An 18,909-nucleotide genomic window follows, 5' to 3' on the forward strand; every position below is an offset into this window, starting at 1 on the left:
CCTTGCTGCTGCAGAGAGCCCCAGGGTGTCCCTTTGCAGGTGGGAGGGTGGCAGGGGATGGGGAGCCAGCCCTCCCCAGGGCATCCTGTGCCGAGAGGTTCCTTAAACTGCTTTTCAGTGAGAAGTCCGTTCACGTCACTCATCCCGGTGTTAATAAATGGCAGTTGAAAGAGTGGGGGAGCTGTGTTTATCCCATGGATGCCAGGCAGACAATGAACCTCGTCTTGCCCAGATGGCACAGGCTCTCCTCCAAGCAGATAAACAGGGCTGGTGCCATTGAAACAGACCCAAACACGCAGAGTTACAGTGATAGTGTGGTAATTACCGCGCCTCCAGTGACCATCTGGACACACAAACGGGTTTCCTATTTGGATAATAAAACCCTCTCCTATGTCTCCAATATTAGCCATGTATGGGGATGCTAATTGATTTAATTGAAGCTCTCAATGTTGAGCCCTGGGTATTGCCAACCTTTTCTGTAGAGGTACGTGGTGGATTTTCAATGTCTGTTTGAGGGAAGGAAATGGGGGTGGGGGTGATGCTCTGGATGCGAGGTGATTGCAAAAGGAAGGTCTGTTGGGGGTCCCAGAGGGAGGGGGAGATGGAGATGCTGCTTCTGGGCTCCCCGGAGCCATGGGACAGGACTTTGCTGCTCCTGGTAGGCCTGAAGTCTCATTACCTCGGTGGTTGGTTTTAAACAAAAGTTGTCTGTCCGTGGTTTATTTAACATATGTGCTTACACACGTTAGATTTTGGTGTTAGGAAAAATCAAGGCATGGCAAAGTGATTAATGACCTTTAATTCGTACTGCAGGAGCATCTCCCAGCTCTGGTCACAAGCTCCTGCACAAATACCAAAACAGGAAAGAAAATGTGTTTAGAGGCTCCCAGTGCACTGAGCCCCTTCTCTGTGCCTGGGGAAAAAAACTGTTTGCTGGGCTTGTTTTCACCACAAATTTCAATCTTTTTCATGGTTTGAAAATCACTGTTTTTGGCCTAAAAGACACTGTTCATCAGGGGTTCTCATGCCAAAAAATTATCCCAGTCTGTGTCTGGTGTGTTTGGTGGGGGTGGTGGTGATGACCTTTTTCTAGTAAACAAAGAAAAAGCCTAATCTTGAGGCCAAGTTACCCCCCTAAAGCAATAGCAAAACGTGACCTCTTGCAGACAGGACGTAGTCAGAACCAGTTGCTTTAGAAACTATTCCCAGACGACCTCAGGCTCTTACTGAGCTCTGGGTACTCTTCCCGATCGTTAACACGCCTCATTGTGTAAAGGATACATAATAGTGTCCTGTCTGTGGGGGGTGTGTCTGGGTTAAGTGGTGTCTGTGGTACTTTACGTCTTCCCCTGTAGCTTTTTTGATGCTCTTCCTGAGGGAAATGTGGATTCCGCCCCCCTCCCCATGCTTTCCCTTGTTTAAAGAGGAGAGATGTAATGGGTTGCGTTGCCTTAATTTCCTCTTGATTTTGCTCTGTCCAGATTCCTCATTAACTGTTTAATCAGGAACACGGGAAACGCGGCCAAACGTGTTTGTTGAGTTTGGAGGGAGTAAAACAGCTCAGAGGAGGCACCTGCAAACAGGCACATTATTGGCCTGAGAGCTCTTACTCCCAGTTGGCAGCTGGTTGGGAAAGGGGAGGTGCTCAGGGTGCTGCAGGGGTGGGACTTCGGCAGAAGACGGGAGCGTGTAGCTGCTTCTTGCTTGGGAAACTTACGGGCTGCTTTTGCCAGTGGATCCGCAGGACCTGAGGAAAACTGAAGGAATGAGGGACCGTCCTGCTCTTGAGGTTTGGTGGCCTGGGGTGTGAGCAGAGCTCAGGCTCCCTGGTGCGGCTGGGGTTAGACCCTTGGGGTCTGCCGGCAGCGCCTGCTGCCCTTGGGGAACACGGGGTGAAGCAGCAGTGTAAAGCCAAGAGCTGATCAGCACAGGAGCCAGGGCCACTGCTTACGTGGAAAAGAGTTACCATACCCATTGCAGAGGCCTGGGGTGCTGTGCAACTCATTCCTGTTAAGCCCTGTTTGAAGAGGTGCCGTGAGGCACAGGTGTCACATTGACCTCTCTGCACAGGGCTTAAAGCAGAACGAAGCTGCTGGGCACTGTGGGAGATCTTGCTGCTTCCACACCCAGGAACCCTCAAGACTGCTGGCAAGGCAAAACTTTCACCAGTCAGATTGGAAAACTGGCAGGTGCCAAGTCAATATACCTGGGAGATCCTGGGCTCCTTGGATCAAAAAGCAGTCACAGGCAGAGCTTCTGTGTTGCCACCAACGGCAAATGTTGCAGGGTGTGCATTGTGTGCTCTGGGGCTCCCTGGGGAGCATCGTGTGAAGAGCGGTGCCAGTCTGCCAGGAGTTTGCTCGTACTTCTCAAGGGTGGAGGCTCCCATCAGCTGGCTCTCACGGGAGACTTCAGAAATGATCTTCCCTGATGTCAGTGCGCGTGTTAATTGGACTTGACAGATGATAATGAAGGAGAGGCTGTAACTGAGAAAGGGTAGAGAGGATGTCATAACTCTTGAGGGAGGAGGGGAAAACAGAAAAGTCCAGATGTCCAGGAGTTACACGAGGTAACTCGAGGCATTAATCTCTACTCTTTCTGGTGCCAGAGGTGGTAGATGCAGGAGAAAATTGGTAACTCTAACGTGGGTAGCCTGCGAAGGTTGTTGTCTCTCTCTCCAGATCACGTTCATGGCTTAGTTTTGCTGTTAACCTGCTTACAACAATGATTATTTTAGTGAGGGACTGTCAGCTGGTGAGAATGTTGTGGCTAAGGTAGCCACACGTGGTATGGGGGCACCACTCACCCAAGGGAATGAGATACTGGTTGTGCTAGGCAAACGGGGATGGGGAAAGCTGCAGCGTCCGGATGCCACTGCAGAGTTGAGCTTTGGCTGTTCTCTGCCTCTGCTCCCCATAAAGGGGGGGTGGGGGGTGATGCTTCTCCCCTCAGGGCTGAGGGGCAGAGGGCTTGCCTTTTACAGGGTGATGTGTGCAGGAAGGGGCACAGGCTCTCTCAAAGTCCCATGCCAACACTTGATGGTTGCAGGCTCAGGTGCCCCGTGTTTGTGTAATGAAAAGAACAGCCTTGTTTATCGTCATCAAATCAGATCAAAGTGGCATCTGGCAGTTTCATTTCTAGTGTGCTCCAAAGAGGATGCTGTGTGCCAGAGGCCATGTTTTCCCTGGGCTAAGAGCCTGCACAAGGAGCCGGCTCTGTTGAGGCGACTGTCACCCTAGGATTAGTTTAGAATAATGTCTTCAGCGAAGAGTCACCCTGTGATCCTTACTGCAAGGTTTCAGGGAGGACAGAAACCCTCCCCATCACAGCTCCTTCGGATGTGTGTTTTCTGATTGCAGGCTCTTGTGTGTTTTTCTTGTCATTACCCACAGACTGCCTGAACAAGAGCTGAAATGCTTCTCCCTGACTGGCAGGAGCTCAACACCCACTGATGAGTCAGGGGGGGAAGAGCTCCTACCTCATGGGCAAGGGTATTGGGGGAAAGGGAGGGGAGAAAGGAGGGAGGAATAGCTGCCAGGGTTGTGGAATAAATGTCATTTGTTTAAAGACACATTCAAAGATTAACGATGGGCGTTAAAGTATGAAAGCAACAGGGCCTAAGTGTAGTATTAATGGAACCCATTTTCTTTGCCATCTCCTGCAGGAACTCTTTGGGAGTACAGAAGGGGGAAAATCACTTTACAGTAATAACTGTTATTTATATAAGAGAACAACATTGGATGTATCAAAATGTGAGGTTTCGAGGTAATAACTGGACCCTTGCAATCATTGTTATCCATTTAAAAGGCAATTTCTGTGATGGTGAATAGATGGAGGAAATAGCCCCAATCCTGCAACTGATCGTAAATGAGGTTTATTTTATTATTATTGTTATTAGTCAGTTCCCAATCTGCTAAGATTGTGTTAAGAAAAAGGGAAAAGACTGGGAGAGATGAAGAAGCTGATAATCATCCCCCCAGAATTTGTTGGGAGAACATTTCATGGGCTCATTAGTGGCTTAGGGCCTCGACTTGGCTCCCTCCAGAGTTGATGTCAGATGTCCCATTGCAGCATCTTTGATTCACACCCTATAAAAGAGCAGCAGGCAAACAGATGGCACCATCTCGTAGCCTCAGCACACTGCTCCTGTGGCTCACCTGTAATTCACACTGGTGGAAGGTGACTGCGTTGTCGTCGCAAGTACAGGGCAAATGAAGAGTGCCAAGGGGATAATGTTGGCTTTACTCAGTGTCTGCCACTGTGCACATATCACATCCCCACATCCCCTACCTTCCCATCCCGGGGTTCCCAAGCAGCCTTTGGCAGGTGTAGCTGTGCACCTCCACTCGAGAGGACAACAGGCCTTTCACCACGCCGTTGTCCTAGCAAGGCTGCTCAAGCCAAGGTGCTGTTTCTGCGCCTGGGTACAGCTCAGGTGGATGGGCTGTGTCTGTGCTCCATGGGCAGGAGATCAGTTCTGCACGAAGCCTGAGCCCAGCCCTTTTGCAAGCACTGGGACAGAGTCACAAGGAGGGGTCTGGGGTAGCAGGGAAGAATGTTAGTGATGTTCTTGTATTGCAACAAAACGATAAGTTGAGCAGCTCTTCATTTTTCATCATCCCTGGGTTTGTGAGCAGATGTGACAGATGACCTCTTTCATAAGGAGTGGGGCTTTCTCCCTTTAATTCTGAGTGCGTGGCATTATCTTGAGCCTGGAGGCTCGGGCGGCACTGCACGATGTAAGAGGGGTGACAAGGACCGGGTGTTGGGGACGGGAGGTCTGGTATTTGCTGATGAGCTAGTGGTTTGCTGTCTCGTGGTGGCCCTGGACGTCTCTTATGTGGGAAGAGGCTGGGGAGGATGACAAAGCAGCCCTGTTTCTCCAGGAACAAGTTCTGCTAGTTGGGATAATGAAAAAGAATTGAATCTGTGAGGGCAGCTACACAGCTTGCTGTCTCGAAGGTGTTTTCAGGGGTGTGTTAAGACGCCTTTTAGCAGCTTTGAGAACTCGGGGGATGTGGTGCTGCCTGCAGCTAGCAACCCTGACCCCTCATGTGACAGGAACAGGAGCAAACCCCCACTGGAGAAGCTGAAATGCAAACTGGTCCCAGCCTCCTTGCAGCAGGGTGGGATGGGGGAGTGCCTTGGCAAGATCCCCACTCCTCCTGCACTCCCCTCAGGCGTGTGCTCAAGCTCACAAGTGTCTGTGGCTGGATTCAGCCCTTGCAGGTATCCTCGTTAAGGTGGCTGGAAGTAGGAGGATTTAATGATTTCAACCATGACTTTAATTAATCAGCATAAATGTTGCTTATTTACAACATAAACCACAGCCTATGGATAACTGTTGTTTAATTAAGCTTATCACTGCGAACCTGATCCAGTTCCTTGCTGCATTAATGTAAATAATTCAGTTTCCTCTCTAAGAAGCATCATAACAAGCTACAGGGGATGTAATTCACTCATCCCCCGCTTTACAAGTGTGGCTGGTTCTGGTACATCTCATTTGTGACCCAGCGTGGGTATGGATCCTGCTCCAATCCCACCAGCCTCTCCTGCATCAGCCTCCTGCTTCTTCCATCATGCCCAATGCCTGGGAGTCTGGAGAGCTTTTCCTTTGGGTTTCTTTCACCTTGTTCACCAAGAATTTTTGTGTCTGATTTAATTTAGCCTACGCAGCAGAGCTTTTTCTTCATCCTTGCCTTTTGCTTTCTTTCCTTCCTTCCTCTTCGCTCACCCCTCCTGTGTCTGTGTAGCCTGTTTAAAACTCTTTCACATTGTGTAGATGTTGAGGCATCAGTAACGAGCTCCCAAGCTGAAAGCAAAAGCTGTTTGCCTAACAGTTGTTCTTTACCTATGCTGAAGAGCATTGTACTAGGAACCTCAGAGATTCTTTGGGGAAAATTTAAAGATTTGGGGGTTATTTTCTAATGTGCTAAGGATTCTCCAGGCAATGTTTGTCACCCCATGTAGCACTGGTCTCCAGAAGATGCAAAGATAAATTGCCTCAAGCAGGGAAGTTGCTGTGCATCACTGAAATCTCTTAGGTCTCTGTAGATCCCTTCCCTCATGAAGTGGTCTAACGGCAAAGTGTGACTAGGGTTTTAGGGGAGGGGTGTCTCCCAGCAAGAGCATCCACGTAAGAGCTTAATGTCCTGTAGCTGGTGCATGTTACCATCAGAGCTTAATTAATTTCAACTTTCATGAGTATTTGCATGTTTCTTGACCTCTTCAAAATAGACATTTGTTTTATGCAGGTATTGCCAGGACAGATATTTGAGAAACTCCCAGCTTGGGTTAAGAGATGGTGGAGTTTGCAGGAGGTGCCAGAGCACCATCTTTGCTCAAGGCAGAAGATGGGCCTCTGGGAATCTCAGTGGTGTGGCTGAGCTGGTTCAGCTCTGAGTCTCAGAAGTGACTGCTTGGCTTGGGAAGGGCACAGTTCTATGGTCCCATGTTCAGCTGCAGTGTAGATTCAGTGCAAGGCTGGTACTGATTTCAGGTGGGAAAGGGAACCCCTATGTACACCAGCAAAGGAAAATAAAAGCAGTTCTTATCTGGTAGCACATCCTCACTTTCTTAGCAAACACGTATACAAACTGGGATTAGATGGATTAGCAGTTTGCTGCTGAGACGATGGAAAAGGAGGGAAAACCATGTCAGAGTCCAGGGAAAACAAACCAGGGATTTTGCTCCATCCAGAAGCCAGGGCAGAAGTCAGTAGGGGGAGAAAAAGAAATGCAGTGAGCAGAGCCTGCTAAAGAGGAAAGGAAAGGCAGGAAGACATTACAGTAACCTATTAAGTTGCTGAAGGCTGAGTGGCAAAAAATAAATAAATAGAGGCTGTGCAGACTGATGGATATTGGATCTGAAAGGCTTCCACATCTGGTGTGGCAGCTCTTTAGCATCTCATTTCAGTGTGACTCAGCAGGAAAAGTTGTTTGTTCTTTCAGTAAAACAAAGAGATGCAAACAATCCTGAGGCAGGCAGCAGAGGGCTCAAGTGTCATCGTTTTCTAATCGGAAGGAACTCTTTCATTTAGAAAGAAATATCCACATACCTGGATCCTCTGTGATAGGGGTGAGGTTTCCAATGTCACCTTGTCCCACCCTTGCTCATCTTCTACTCAGCTTCTCTGTGATTGCCTCCTGCTCAGGCCACACTCTCTTCCATGCGCATCTGGGCAGTATGTGTGTAGGGAGGTGGTGGGAAGGAGTTGGTGAGGTTTTCTATGGAGCAGTGACTCTAAAGGCCAGCTTGTTAGGGACAAATATATTACCTGATTTAGGTGCACTGGATTGGCCTGCAGATCCTGACCTTCTCCATTGACTGTAAAGGCACCAAACGTAGTTTCAATCTTCCATCCACTCAGCAGTGTAGCATCAGCACGAGTCTTCATTTCTCTTCATACACATTTCTTTTAACATGCTGCTGCTTCTGGAGGTTCCCATCTCCCAGCAGCTCTGTTAATAGTGCTCACTTGGCTTTTGTGATGCTCTTGTGTCAAGTTTCAGTGGCAGTAAGTAAAAGGGCTGAGGTGCTAAACAAGGGTTTCTGAAGTCTCTTGGCATATTAACTCTGTTTATTTTCCATGTGGTCTTGCAAAACCTTGAGGAGTCACTTTATCTCTATGGGCATCTGTTCTTCATCGATCACAAGAGAAAGGAAGTCATTCCCACTATCATTTGTCTGTCTCATATCTTTAAAGGGATTGTCATATCTGGTATCTACATCCACTGTGGTGGGTCCTTGTCCTTGGATCCATCTTTTACAGATTCGTAATAGCAGCAATGGCTAATGATTTGTAGCAGTGATAGAGTTCTCCATATCAGTGAAAGCCAAAGTCTGGATCCTGTTGCTACAGCAATTTTTTTCCTCTTCTCACCTTGACACCGGGGATATGTCCAAGGCTCTTTGCTGTCTCTGTGTATGCAATTCATCAGCTGGCTGGGGGAAGCTTGGAACTGGGGCCTGGCACATCCGTACTCCATCATTTGGTCTACGCTGTGCATCGGCTGGTGTGTGCCAGCCCGGGAAGGAGCAGCGAGTAACGCCAAAGCCCCAGTGTTCCTGAAACACCCAGGTGCTGAAGGAAAAGCAAACGTGCTGTGAATGTTTGGGACCCAGGAGGGGTGAGGAGGAGGATGGTCACTCAGTGGAATGGAAATCCCCTGGCTTTATCCCGAAGCACACTGGGGCTTCGAAAGGCTCCCCCTGTGAGAGGCAAGGTGTTGGTTTTGGCAGTGTTTCCTCAGATCCCTGTCAGTTGGTAAATCCTGGAGTATGGAGGGGTGGTGCCTGTGTTGGAACAGCCCTGGCTGCTGCCAAAATACAGCTGCTTCTGGGGATGGAGCTCTGGGCTTTTGCGGTGGGCACAGAGCTCACTGCAGGGGTGCAACCAGGAAAGCATCCCACCTCATCTGGGGCTCTGCCCAGTTCCTTCCTGCCTCCCCGGCCAGCAGCAGGCTCTTGCCCACACTGCTGCCTGCTGCCCGCCCTCAGGCACGGAGCCCCACTGCTGCACTGTGCCCTGCCATCGCTCAAAGCTCTGGTTATAACCATAAAGCCCACTGGACTTTCTCCATTTGTTTTTTGGCCTTTTTATTTTATATATATATTTATTTTCTTTAGCTTAGAATTTCACACATTGTTTCTTCCTTCCTCATTCTTTTTGTTTGCCTGGAAGTGGCACTTGGGGTTTGTGTGGTTATTTTTCTTGTGTTTATACTCTCCGCTGACTTAATTAAGTTCTTGCTTGTTTCCTGGTCTTGCCAAGTTTACTGGCCCCACCAGGGCTTCCCAGTGCTCTCCTCCTAGAAACCACAGCTGCTGCTGGTCACATGAGACCATGAAAACGGGTAGAAAAACCTTCCTCTTGAAACTCAATTTGACATTATTGAACAAAAGACAGACAGGAAAGCAATGTTCTCGTCTTTGGTCAGTGTTTTTAGGCTGGTTTCTTAAGAAAATAAGATTTAGGCACTTAGGCTGACCTTGTGTAGTTACAGGTTCATCCTGCAGCCTGAATTGTGCGGCAAAGTCTGCAGAGCAGTTTGACAGAGGAGCTTTTCAGAGATGCAGAAAACCTGCACTGTTACAAACACCTCGTCCTGTGAGCAAAGCTTGAGGGGAAACAGCAAAGCATCCTGCCACATCACGTAACACACATGCAGAAGCAGGGTCTTGGTGGCTGGAATTTGCTTGCTGGAGGATTTCTGACACCCCCAGGAGGCTCTTCCCTCCCCGTGCCCATTTGCTGTCTGTGTGCCTGTAGTAGCAACATCCCTGGGTGGTGTGTGAGGCTCCTGGGATGCTTGCAGGGAAAGGTGCCTTCGTGTCATTCTGGTTTTAACATCACACTTTGTCCTCCTTCCCTTTTCTGCCTGCAGACCCCTGCCTGTGTGAGATGGAGAGCCCTTCTTGTTCCTTCTTCCAGCTTTTCCTGCTGGAGGCCTCAAACCCCCGCTTCTTCCAGAGCTGTAATCATTTATCCCCAGCCTCAGCCCTGACTTTACGCCTCGGGAAGGTTGACTCAGTCATTCCTCCTTCTCCCTGCATTTCTCTCTCAGTTTTTTGGGAAGTGTCTTGACAGGCTTTTAAGGGGGTCAGGTTGCAAACCCACTGTTTGAATTCACAGGTCAGGACTTTACCTGTAACTGTGGCTGTGGCAACCCTCAGGACTCTCCCTGTGGACATTAAAGCACCTCTGTTTGCTGCCTTGCTTTCGTACGAGGGGCTGGCTGCAGATTGCGTTAGCCAGCTCTGGACAGAGCATTTCCATTTCAGACCCTTTCCTTATCCCTGCGTGCTCTTCTGTGCCTGCCCTCATGCTCCAGGTGTTTGCTGGCTGCCTGGTAGCGAGATCTGTATTTGGAGGAGCTGGTGATCCTGGTCGGGAGAGCAGGACCTTGTCTCATTAGCACGTTTTCCTCCCTGCCTGTGAAGCGAAGGAGCGAGGGGCAAGATGAGACCTGTCTTGCAGATGCCTGCTGTCAGAATGGCAGCTGGAGTGTGTTCCAACCCCTTCCTGCCCCTTTTTATTTAGGACAAATAGCCGTCTGTCTGTGAACACAGGTGTGTGGGGAGGGGGAGGGAAGAGGTCTCTGGTGATGCTCTGAACCAGAGTGGCAGCGTTTGCTGGGGCACGAAGATGAGCTGCCCCTGCTGAGGCTTTGCACCCCAGCCCTGAGATGAGTTCGGATTGATGGGTCGTCACCTTCTCAGGCTCAGGGATGGCAGCAGAGAAGCGTGACAGCATTGCCTGTCTTCCTGGAAACTCCTGGGCTCGGAGAATGTCGTTCTGATTTTATGTACACAGGCCAATTATTAAAGAAGAGAAAAGAGAGGTGGTGTTTCCAGCAGCGGAAACTAAACCCCTCAGCTGTTTTTATCGTGTCTCCCCATCTCTCTCCCTCTCCTGAATCCGCTCTCCCTGGATAGCAGAAATGAGAGGGGAGCTCCATTTAAATGCAGATTTCAAATGTTGGCCGAGAGCAATAAATAGCCCTCTGCTACGCTGATCAGACAAACATTATCAAGTCACTTTGTGAAGGAGAGTTTATGTTTTTAGATTTTCTTTCTCCTTGATGAGATCCTCTTTCCTCTCAGAGTAATAGCATATTGACAACTTTTTATTTTATTTTTAAGCAGCACTTCAGAGATTATAATGGCAACATAATCCCACCTGTTTCTCCACTGGAGCTCTACTTGACAGCCCTGTAATGAGGAAGCCTGCACATCTCTGATCCTTCGCTGTATTGACAGCCTGAAGGGTTGATGCCGTACGCAGCAGAGGGGAAATGCACAAAATAAGGCAATCCTGCAACCATTTTTAATCAACCACCCCCTGACAAATGAATCCACAGGTTCCTGGAGCCACTTTGGGGTTAACAAAGCTGGGAGCAGCTGCAGGTGGGTCTCTGATGGTAAAGGGAGTGCTGCTGGCCAGGGGAGATGTGGAGGTCTGGGGTCATTCCCCTGTACCATCTCCTGAGTCCAGTGTTCCTGAGCAGGATGCTGGTGTAGTGCCATGAGCTGAAGGGTTCCTGGTTTTGAGGCTGTGGACTGATGAGCTCCAGCAGTAGGTATCAGATCTTCCAGGCATCTAAACCTGCTTGAACTGAGGTTACAGCTCTTAATTTGAAAGTCCATTCATAACTGCAGCAGGATTTGAGGACTTTGTTTACGGTATAAGTCAGAGGAGATTGCAAGTGGGATACTTACATGCCAGAGGCACCTGAGAAATACCACGGGTGACTTTTATCTCCTTAGCTTGGAGGGACAGGTTATGAACAGCAGAACATCGTGTTTACTGAGCCAGCATTTCGCTAAATCTACATCTTCAGGAGATGACTTGAGATGGCACTTGTGTCTCTGAGTACAGCTCTACATCTCAGTGGTATGAAAAACATCTGAGAAAACGCAGCAATGCTTAATAAAGTTACCAGGAAAAGGTCAGCTGAACGCTGGTTGTTGTAGCTGTGTATAAACCTCCTAGTAACATCTGTTCCCTGCTATTGTTATAGAAATGCTACTTCATTAGGTCTTGGCTGGATGGTGAATTAAGCAGTGATAAGTAGTAGTGAATCTGGGGGTTAGCACGCTGGGGAGCCACGTGGCTCAGGAGAATGGGGGAACAAGCAGAGGCTTCCTGCTTTTTTAGCACAGGATGACACCCAGCTAAGGGTGGAAAGGATTGCATCTCAGTGCTGTCTGTAAACGGGCCGGCTCACTTAGTCGGATGAGTTGTCCCAGCCCCCAGCTCCAGGAGGACAGCTGCCTCCACTGCTGAAAGCACAGAAGCTGACAGGGTGCTGCTTGTCCCCCCCCGCCCCCCCCCCCCGGTTCGTTGTTTTGGAGGAAGGGAGTAAGGCTGTGGTGTTTGGGATTAGAAATGAGCATCCTTCCTCCTCCCGGAGAAGCTTCTCCAGGGTAAGAGGAGAAATAGCAGCAGAGCTTGAGCATCTGCCTTCCATACCACTGTGTCTGTGCTGTGCAGGAGTGGAAATACAGCAGCCCGATGCCACCACCTCCGGTTGTCCCTCTGCCTGGGGACAGCCCTGTGTGCACAAGCTGTGACTGCAGGTTCCAGCTCCTGTCTGGACAAGGTGCTCTCAGGTGTCCCACACACTGTATCTCAGTGGGGCAGGGCTTTGGGGGGGTGCACGTATGTCTCATCAGAGAGCGCCGATTCCTGCCTCCCTGTCACCCATCGTGTCATGGAGGAGGTGAGGATGGGCTAGTGAGAGTTACTAGAATAACAGGATGCTGTCACGTCATCTTGTGTGTCCTTGGCGACCAGTGAAACCTTTTGCCACTGATTCTTACTGCTAAATCATTAACTCCAAGTGTGGCATCTGAAACTTGTGTCTGACTGGAATTTACACTTAAAGTCGCTCGTTGCTTGAAGCTTGAGAAGCTGCAGCCTGGCTATTTTCAATGCATAACCAAAGATATGATAAACTCTTCTGGTTTGTAGCCTCTTGGGGTTTTTTGGGGGGTTGTGTTACATATAAGGAAAACCTGTGTGTATTAAACAAAAAAAAAAGAATTATTACTATATTAGGGATGCTTGTCTGGATTGGAACATCCCATGGGAAAAGATGTTTCCAGACAGATCCTCCTGAAAAAAAGCTCAGCCTCTGCCAGTCCTTGCTGACCTCACTTGAAGCTGCTTGACAAAATCCTCCACAGCCCTGGCTGGGGCACAGCAGACCCAGGTGCTCCTAACTCCCTCTGAAGTACTTTCCTCATAATTCATAGAGAAGACAGTCTAGATTGGAGACATTTATTATGATGGGGAAGATAGAAGTGATTTTTGAGGCTGAAAAAGTTCAAAGACTTTGCTGTAAGTTTTCAGGATTAAAGATTCACTCGCTGTGTCTCCCCGTTTCTAATAGACAGGAAGAGATGAAAGGGAATTTCTCTCAAAATCCCCGTCCATACTTAATGATGCTGTTATTAGATGAGCTTCAGCACCGTGTCCCAAGACATGAAGTTTTAAAACCAACCTCTTTTTTTAAACATTAAATGACCTTTTTCATCCACTAGCTTTAATAAATAAAGATCAGTTCAGCCTCATTACCCTGTCTGTTCTGGGGGGCCAGTTTAATATTTGGTAAAACTAACCAGTCTCCCAAAATGCATGTTAACCAAGCTTTTGCTGGTTTTCTCTGGAGACAGAAAGCAGTGCTCAAGTTTGATTAGTGGCTGGGCTCCAAGAGTCCCACTGCCACCTCCATCTCGGGATTCAGGCTGGCTGGCTGTGGTCTTGTCTTTTCCAGATCTGCCACGTGCGGTGGGTGCTTTCCCCTTCCTCAGGTGTTTGCTCCCAAGATGGGCTGCAAAGTTCAAATTCAATCAGTACTTCTTGGGGAAGAGGCTTTTCTGCTTTTGGTGGGGTTTTATTTGGTTGTTGTTGGTTTTCCTCAGCTCTAGGGAAGTTTTCAGGAGTTACAAAAGTAAGAATGGAAAATCCCATCCAGAAGAGAGACAGAAGAAGTCTTGGCACAGCGTTTGTGCCTAGGTGGCCCGAGGAAATGATTTGAAACGCTTTGACTCTGACTCTTTTATTGTTAAAATGTATTCAACTGTATATTAGTGGAAGTGAATTATGTTTGAGAACTGACAGTTGAGGAATATACTTGAAAATGTCGTCTGATTTGGTGATTTTGAAGCTTTAAATGAGAAAGTAATGAATCTGAGAATGCTGACACGCGCTCGCCCACCGCCGCTCTTTAATTGTGCTGTGTCAGCAGCTGGAATGTAGGCAGCACTTTGTGGTGTTGATGGGATTCGGTAGGTTGTTTTACCCTTTCCTGGAGACAGGGACATAGAGAAAAGTTGACAGACATCAAACAGTTCTGTAGGAAAGCAGGGTCTGCTTAGGAGTTTCTTCTCTCTCTGCTGCTGCTTCCCTAGAGAAGTGGGGAGTCGAGCAAGATGCTTGCTGGGGCACTTTATTCTCCCAGCTTCTTTGTAATTAAGAGCACTCCTCAGCCATATCGATGTCTTAAAAAAAACCTGTGATCCATGCCCCTGGCCTTAGAGGAAAGCACAACCTTTTTTCTTGCATAATGAGATTAAGATTAACTGCCCTTGCTTTGCAGATAATGATGCTGCTTGCGTGTTAGTGGAGCAGAGGAGATGGTGTCGCCTGAAGGACTGGGAATGTTCGCCAAGACATCTGTGCATATCGTAGCAGAAGTGTTGTTGTGTGTTTCTTCATCAGTACACAGTTCAGCTTAGCTTCCATAAAGCTGGGGAGGAGTCGGAAGTGAGGGAGTGCTTGAGTCGGTGCTGTTGGGGTGCAAAGTGCAGCAGGTTGGTGTGGACCACCTTTGCCTCACTGGTGGGTTTGGATCTAGCTGCCTTCCCCAACTGGGGTTGGGGCAGCACTGGAAAGCAGGGATCCTACTGGGGTGAGCATAGTGAGGCTGAGAAAAGGGCCCTGCAATGTGATGGGAGTTGGTTGTTGGACTTGGGCTGTGCTTTGGGGGGGCTTGGGTTGGTTTGAAGCATATCTTGGGGGCAGGAAAGCTGCAGTAAAAGGATGGATTTCTTCCTCGGGCTGGGTTTATTCCTTGGGCCGTGCTGTGCTGGAGGCTCTGTGTGTTGGTGGCGATGAGGTGTGGTGGGTGCCCGTGTGACCAGGGCCTCTGAGGTGCAAGCTAGCCCTCTGAGGAACATGTTCTCAGTCCCAGCTACAGTGCAACATCACTGTGCTTCTCTGCCAGTGGTCCCAGTGAGCTCTGTCTTCAAAATGTATGCATGCTTGGATGCTGCTCCCAGCCCTTGCTCTGAGGGAGGCAGGATACCTCCTGTTTATGACCGATGTGCTTTGCTCCAGCTGATTTGCCTCTTTCATTCTGGTTTTCCCTGTCTAAAAAACCCAGTAAAATTAAAATAAAACCCCAACAATCACTAAAACCAAACCTGCCACCGCACAAGGATGCCTTTCAAAGCTTCAGCAAGGTACCTAGCTGCTGTAGTTAGTTCCCTGTTTCCCTGACGCGTGAGCCAGCGGAGCCGCTTCGCTAACCTACGCGGTGCGGGGCCTGATTCGGCGCTGAGCTGTGACTCCCCTCCACACCCGAGCAGTTCTGAACGGCACCGCTCCCTTTGGAATGATTTTTGGGAAGGGAAGATAAGCACTGGTGCCTGGCTAACACACACAACAAAAGCCAGCACTGCTTTTCCCCCGGTACAACTGAACGGCTGCATTCTGCGAGGAGACCTCCCGTTAGCACGGCGAACCCCGCCGGGGCACAGCGGTGGTGCCGGTTTAGAAGGCAGCGCTGTGATTAACACTCAACTCCAGTTTCTTTCCCCCTTCCATGGAGAAAAATAAAAATAATACCCCACACTATCTCCCTCTGCCTAACGCAGATTTGAGTGGGAAGGCCCAGGAGCTGAGTTCAAGAGTCAAGTGCTTTCTGTTTGAAAAATATTTGTCCCTTTCCACCCACGGCTGCCCACGCGCTTCCTGAAATATTCCAGCTATCAGCGCCGTACCGACGCTTTCCCAAACAAGCAAACTGGGGCTATCTGGGGACGTTCTTCTTCTGTTGGGATGTGAGGCAGCACCCGGCTCCTGGCTGCCTGGGGCTGCACAGCTGGATGTCCCTCTCTAGAGCCCCCAGGATGAGCGGGGTGGGCGCCTGTGCTGTGGTGGGTGCTGGGCACTGCCGGGACCCCAGCAGCGTAGGCAGCCGTGTCGTGCTGCAGCGTGCCGGCAGGTAACGCAGCCGCTGCTGCAGAGATTTCAACACCCACGTGTCTGGCAGGGCCTGGGAGGTGGGCGAAGCGGCGGGAAAGGCCACGTGTAGGAGGGAGGATGCGCTAACAATAGCAGCAGCAGAGGTGCCAATGTGCTGGCTTCTTGCATGGCACCGGAGGTCCCAGGGGGTACAGGGAGCTGGGCTGGGTCCCCATGAAGCCTAATTGCTGCCAATACCTTTGCCCCCACAGCTGCCATCCTGGATGACCCCATGGAGTGCAGCAGAGGGGAGAGGCTCTCCATCACCCTGGCAAAGAACCGCATCAACCGGGCGCCCGAGCGGGCGGGGAAGGCCAAAGTGGAGGTGGACATTTTCGAGCTGCTGCGAGACAGCGAGTATGAGACGGCAGAAACCAGTAAGTACCCCTCCATGCAGCTGGTCCTTCCCCAGTTCTTCTCTCTGCTGGCCCTCAGGAGCTGTCTGGCACCGTGTGCTTGCTATGGGGGATAGCTGGGTGATAGTCAAGGAGGGGGGGTACCCATCGTGGGGGCACAGAGACACCTGAGAGGAGGTTAGGCTTGAAGGGTGAGTGCTGAGACTGATTTTCATTTGGGAGTTTGGTCTGGTGCTTACATAGGCTGCAAAAGGATGTGGGTCCCCAGTAGGTTTTGTCACCATTCCACTCTGTGGCTTGGGAGGGGGGATAGCTTCTTTAATCTGTAAACAGAGGCAGTGATACAGGAGGTGATGCTCCTTTGTTAAAGCACTTAATGTTGTGCAAATAAGAGACTCTGGGCAAGTTCCGTGCAATTAAGTTATTTTTAACACCCCACGCAGTGCTGTGTGTCAGCAAACACGATAGCTCTTTCAGTGCTTTAGATTGGCAGTGGATTTGTTTACACAAAGTGAAGTTTTTGAGCCATGATTGAAATCATGTGGATTAAAAAGAGCTGGTTTTGGAAGAGCAGAATCCTTCCCACATCGCTCTGAAGTCCTTTAATGCGATCAGGCCTCTCTTTTAGGTGTTCCTAGAGATGCCCAACGTGGCAACCACATCCCAAAGATTAAAAAAAAAGAAACCAGTGGTCAGTGTCCCTCAGACCTGCTGGGAAACCAAGGGAACGCAACCAAAAAAAAATCTACAATAGCTTCTTCCTGTAAGAGGGAAAATCCTTGAAAAAAGGTAGCTTCGCTTTAGAATAATTTTTCAGATGACCTTTAGAGTTCAGGGGAGGACTGTAATTTTTTATTACCTGCAGCCTTGAAAAAGCTGGAGAAATCATCTTAAATAATAGGGATTTTAGACTTGTTTCCCTGTGGTTCTCTGTTCCAAGCCTGTGTAATGTGCAGGATATCCCCAGGAGGTGCAGTAGCGTGTCACGGTCTGGAGCTGGCTGGTTCTTCACACACCTTCAGTTTTTATTCTGAGCATCCCTGCGCAGGAGCAGCTCTCTGGGTAGGTGGCAGAGCGGGCTCGGTAGGCCTGTGGGATCAGCAGATAGCTCCTTCATTTCCTGAACTAGCGTTTGCATTATTTATAGAGGCGTTCAGTTAATAAAGTGCGTTTCAGCAAGTACCTGTGGGTCTATTTATAGAGCCTGTCACCCAGGAGGCAGGCTAGATTAAGTTCATCGCGTGCAGCATCACAGAGAGCGTTTGAAATAGCTTTCCGGGTCTCTTTTAACTTTACCTCAGTCTTTCCCATCTGTTCAGGCTCCTGCAGGTCCTGTTTACCCACATTTGGCACAATGATCCTGTTTTACCTTCACAGGAGGGATGGGTGCTGCCTGTCATTCCCAGTGCATGCCCACTTCACCCTGACAGTGCCCCGCATCTCCCACTCAGCTTCTTTGGGAAGGGAGGGACCTGCTTACTCGAGCTCTCCGTGTCTCTGGAGGAACCTGTGGCGTTTTTAGCCCATACTCTTTCCTTTCTTGTAAATCTTCCATGTGTAGCAGTGTTTCTGTTATTTAACTTCTCTTGGGAAACAGGCTCGATCGCCGAGCAGCCCCAGAGCTGTGGCAAAGATTGGGATGTCCTCCTCGCTTGCACCCCTGTACCACTGCTTGGAACTTCTTCTGCTGCAGGACTCAAGCAGAGGAATTTGCTGAGAATGAAGCATTATGCAAGAAATTGTTGATTTCAGCAGATGTGGTGTTTAGGGAAAACATGGAAATGGGATGAGTGAGGAAGAGGCAATCTTCCACTTCGAGTTTTCACCTCGGGGTGATTTTTCTTTGCTTTCTTTGCTTTGGCTTATGGAACATGAAAAGTAGAAATCAGAGAAAACTGATTGGATTCTGGTGAAGCGAGTGTTCCCAGAGTTTTGTGATGTTATTTGTCTTTTCTTCAGAGGGAAGAATGTCTTGAAGCATTTCTCACCAAAAGAAAAATCTGGATTTTGCATTGCTCCCCTGTTCATGTCACTGGAGATACTCCTGATTTATGCTGCTAGCAGAGCAGAGTCACATCCCTTAACTCACATTTCAAGACTTCCCTGGCTTTCAAACGTCTGACTTCTCAGCTTTAATACAGCACCGGTATTTGTTATCACACATAATATTAATAAAAGCAGTTCAGACGTTTTAACTTAGGACTGCAAAGCTGTTACACGTCTGTTTAATACTGTTCTCAAATTTCACACCCTTTGAATCACCCTTAAATATCACAGCTAGCATGCTTAGCTGACTGATCTAGGAAGGCTGTGATTACACCCCATCCGTGATATCCCGTGTACAATTAAAAGCTTTGAGTGAAGAGAGACTTTGAGAGTTAGCTTTTATTTTAGCATTGAGCTGTTTTTCTTTCTTTTCCTCCTCCTGACTGACTCAGGCATCTTACTATTAGGGGGCCACAAAATCTCAATTGCTGTAGCAGGTAAAATATGAGTCGGGCTTAATCACAATCCTGCCTGCTTTGCCATTTCAGCTTTATCTGTGAATGAAGACAAACACTGACTGCTCCTGTGTGCAACATCTGGAAGGTCCCGTGTTTTCCAACGAGCTTGCAGTGAAAGGTTATGGGTAGAGCTTTTTTCCCTCCATGTCATAAGCAAAGCCTGTTCTCTCTTTGTGTTTGATGCTTCAACTCCTTTTATGATGATCCAAAATGACTTGTTTAATCATGTCTTTATCTAAAACACCTTATTCCTTTTGATGTCCAGGGAGGGACAGATTTTCTACTTGTCACCCTG

At 48.9% G+C, this 18,909-nt stretch overlaps 1 protein-coding gene across 1 annotated transcript in view; it reads left to right on the forward strand.

Moving 5' to 3' along the window:
- GRIK4 (glutamate ionotropic receptor kainate type subunit 4) overlaps positions 1 to 18,909 on the forward strand; it is a gene marked incomplete at its 3' end in the record, with an annotated part of 117,006 nt that overhangs the window by 34,787 nt on the left and 63,310 nt on the right. The window contains exon 2 of the mRNA XM_084274967.1: positions 15,967 to 16,131. Within this exon, the coding sequence (XP_084131093.1) occupies positions 15,967 to 16,131 (165 nt within the window). The remainder of the gene's footprint in view (positions 1 to 15,966; positions 16,132 to 18,909) is intronic.

The sequence above is a fragment of the Gallinula chloropus genome, assembly GCF_964237585.1.
Source record: "Gallinula chloropus genome assembly, chromosome: 24".
NCBI lineage: Eukaryota > Metazoa > Chordata > Aves > Gruiformes > Rallidae > Gallinula > Gallinula chloropus.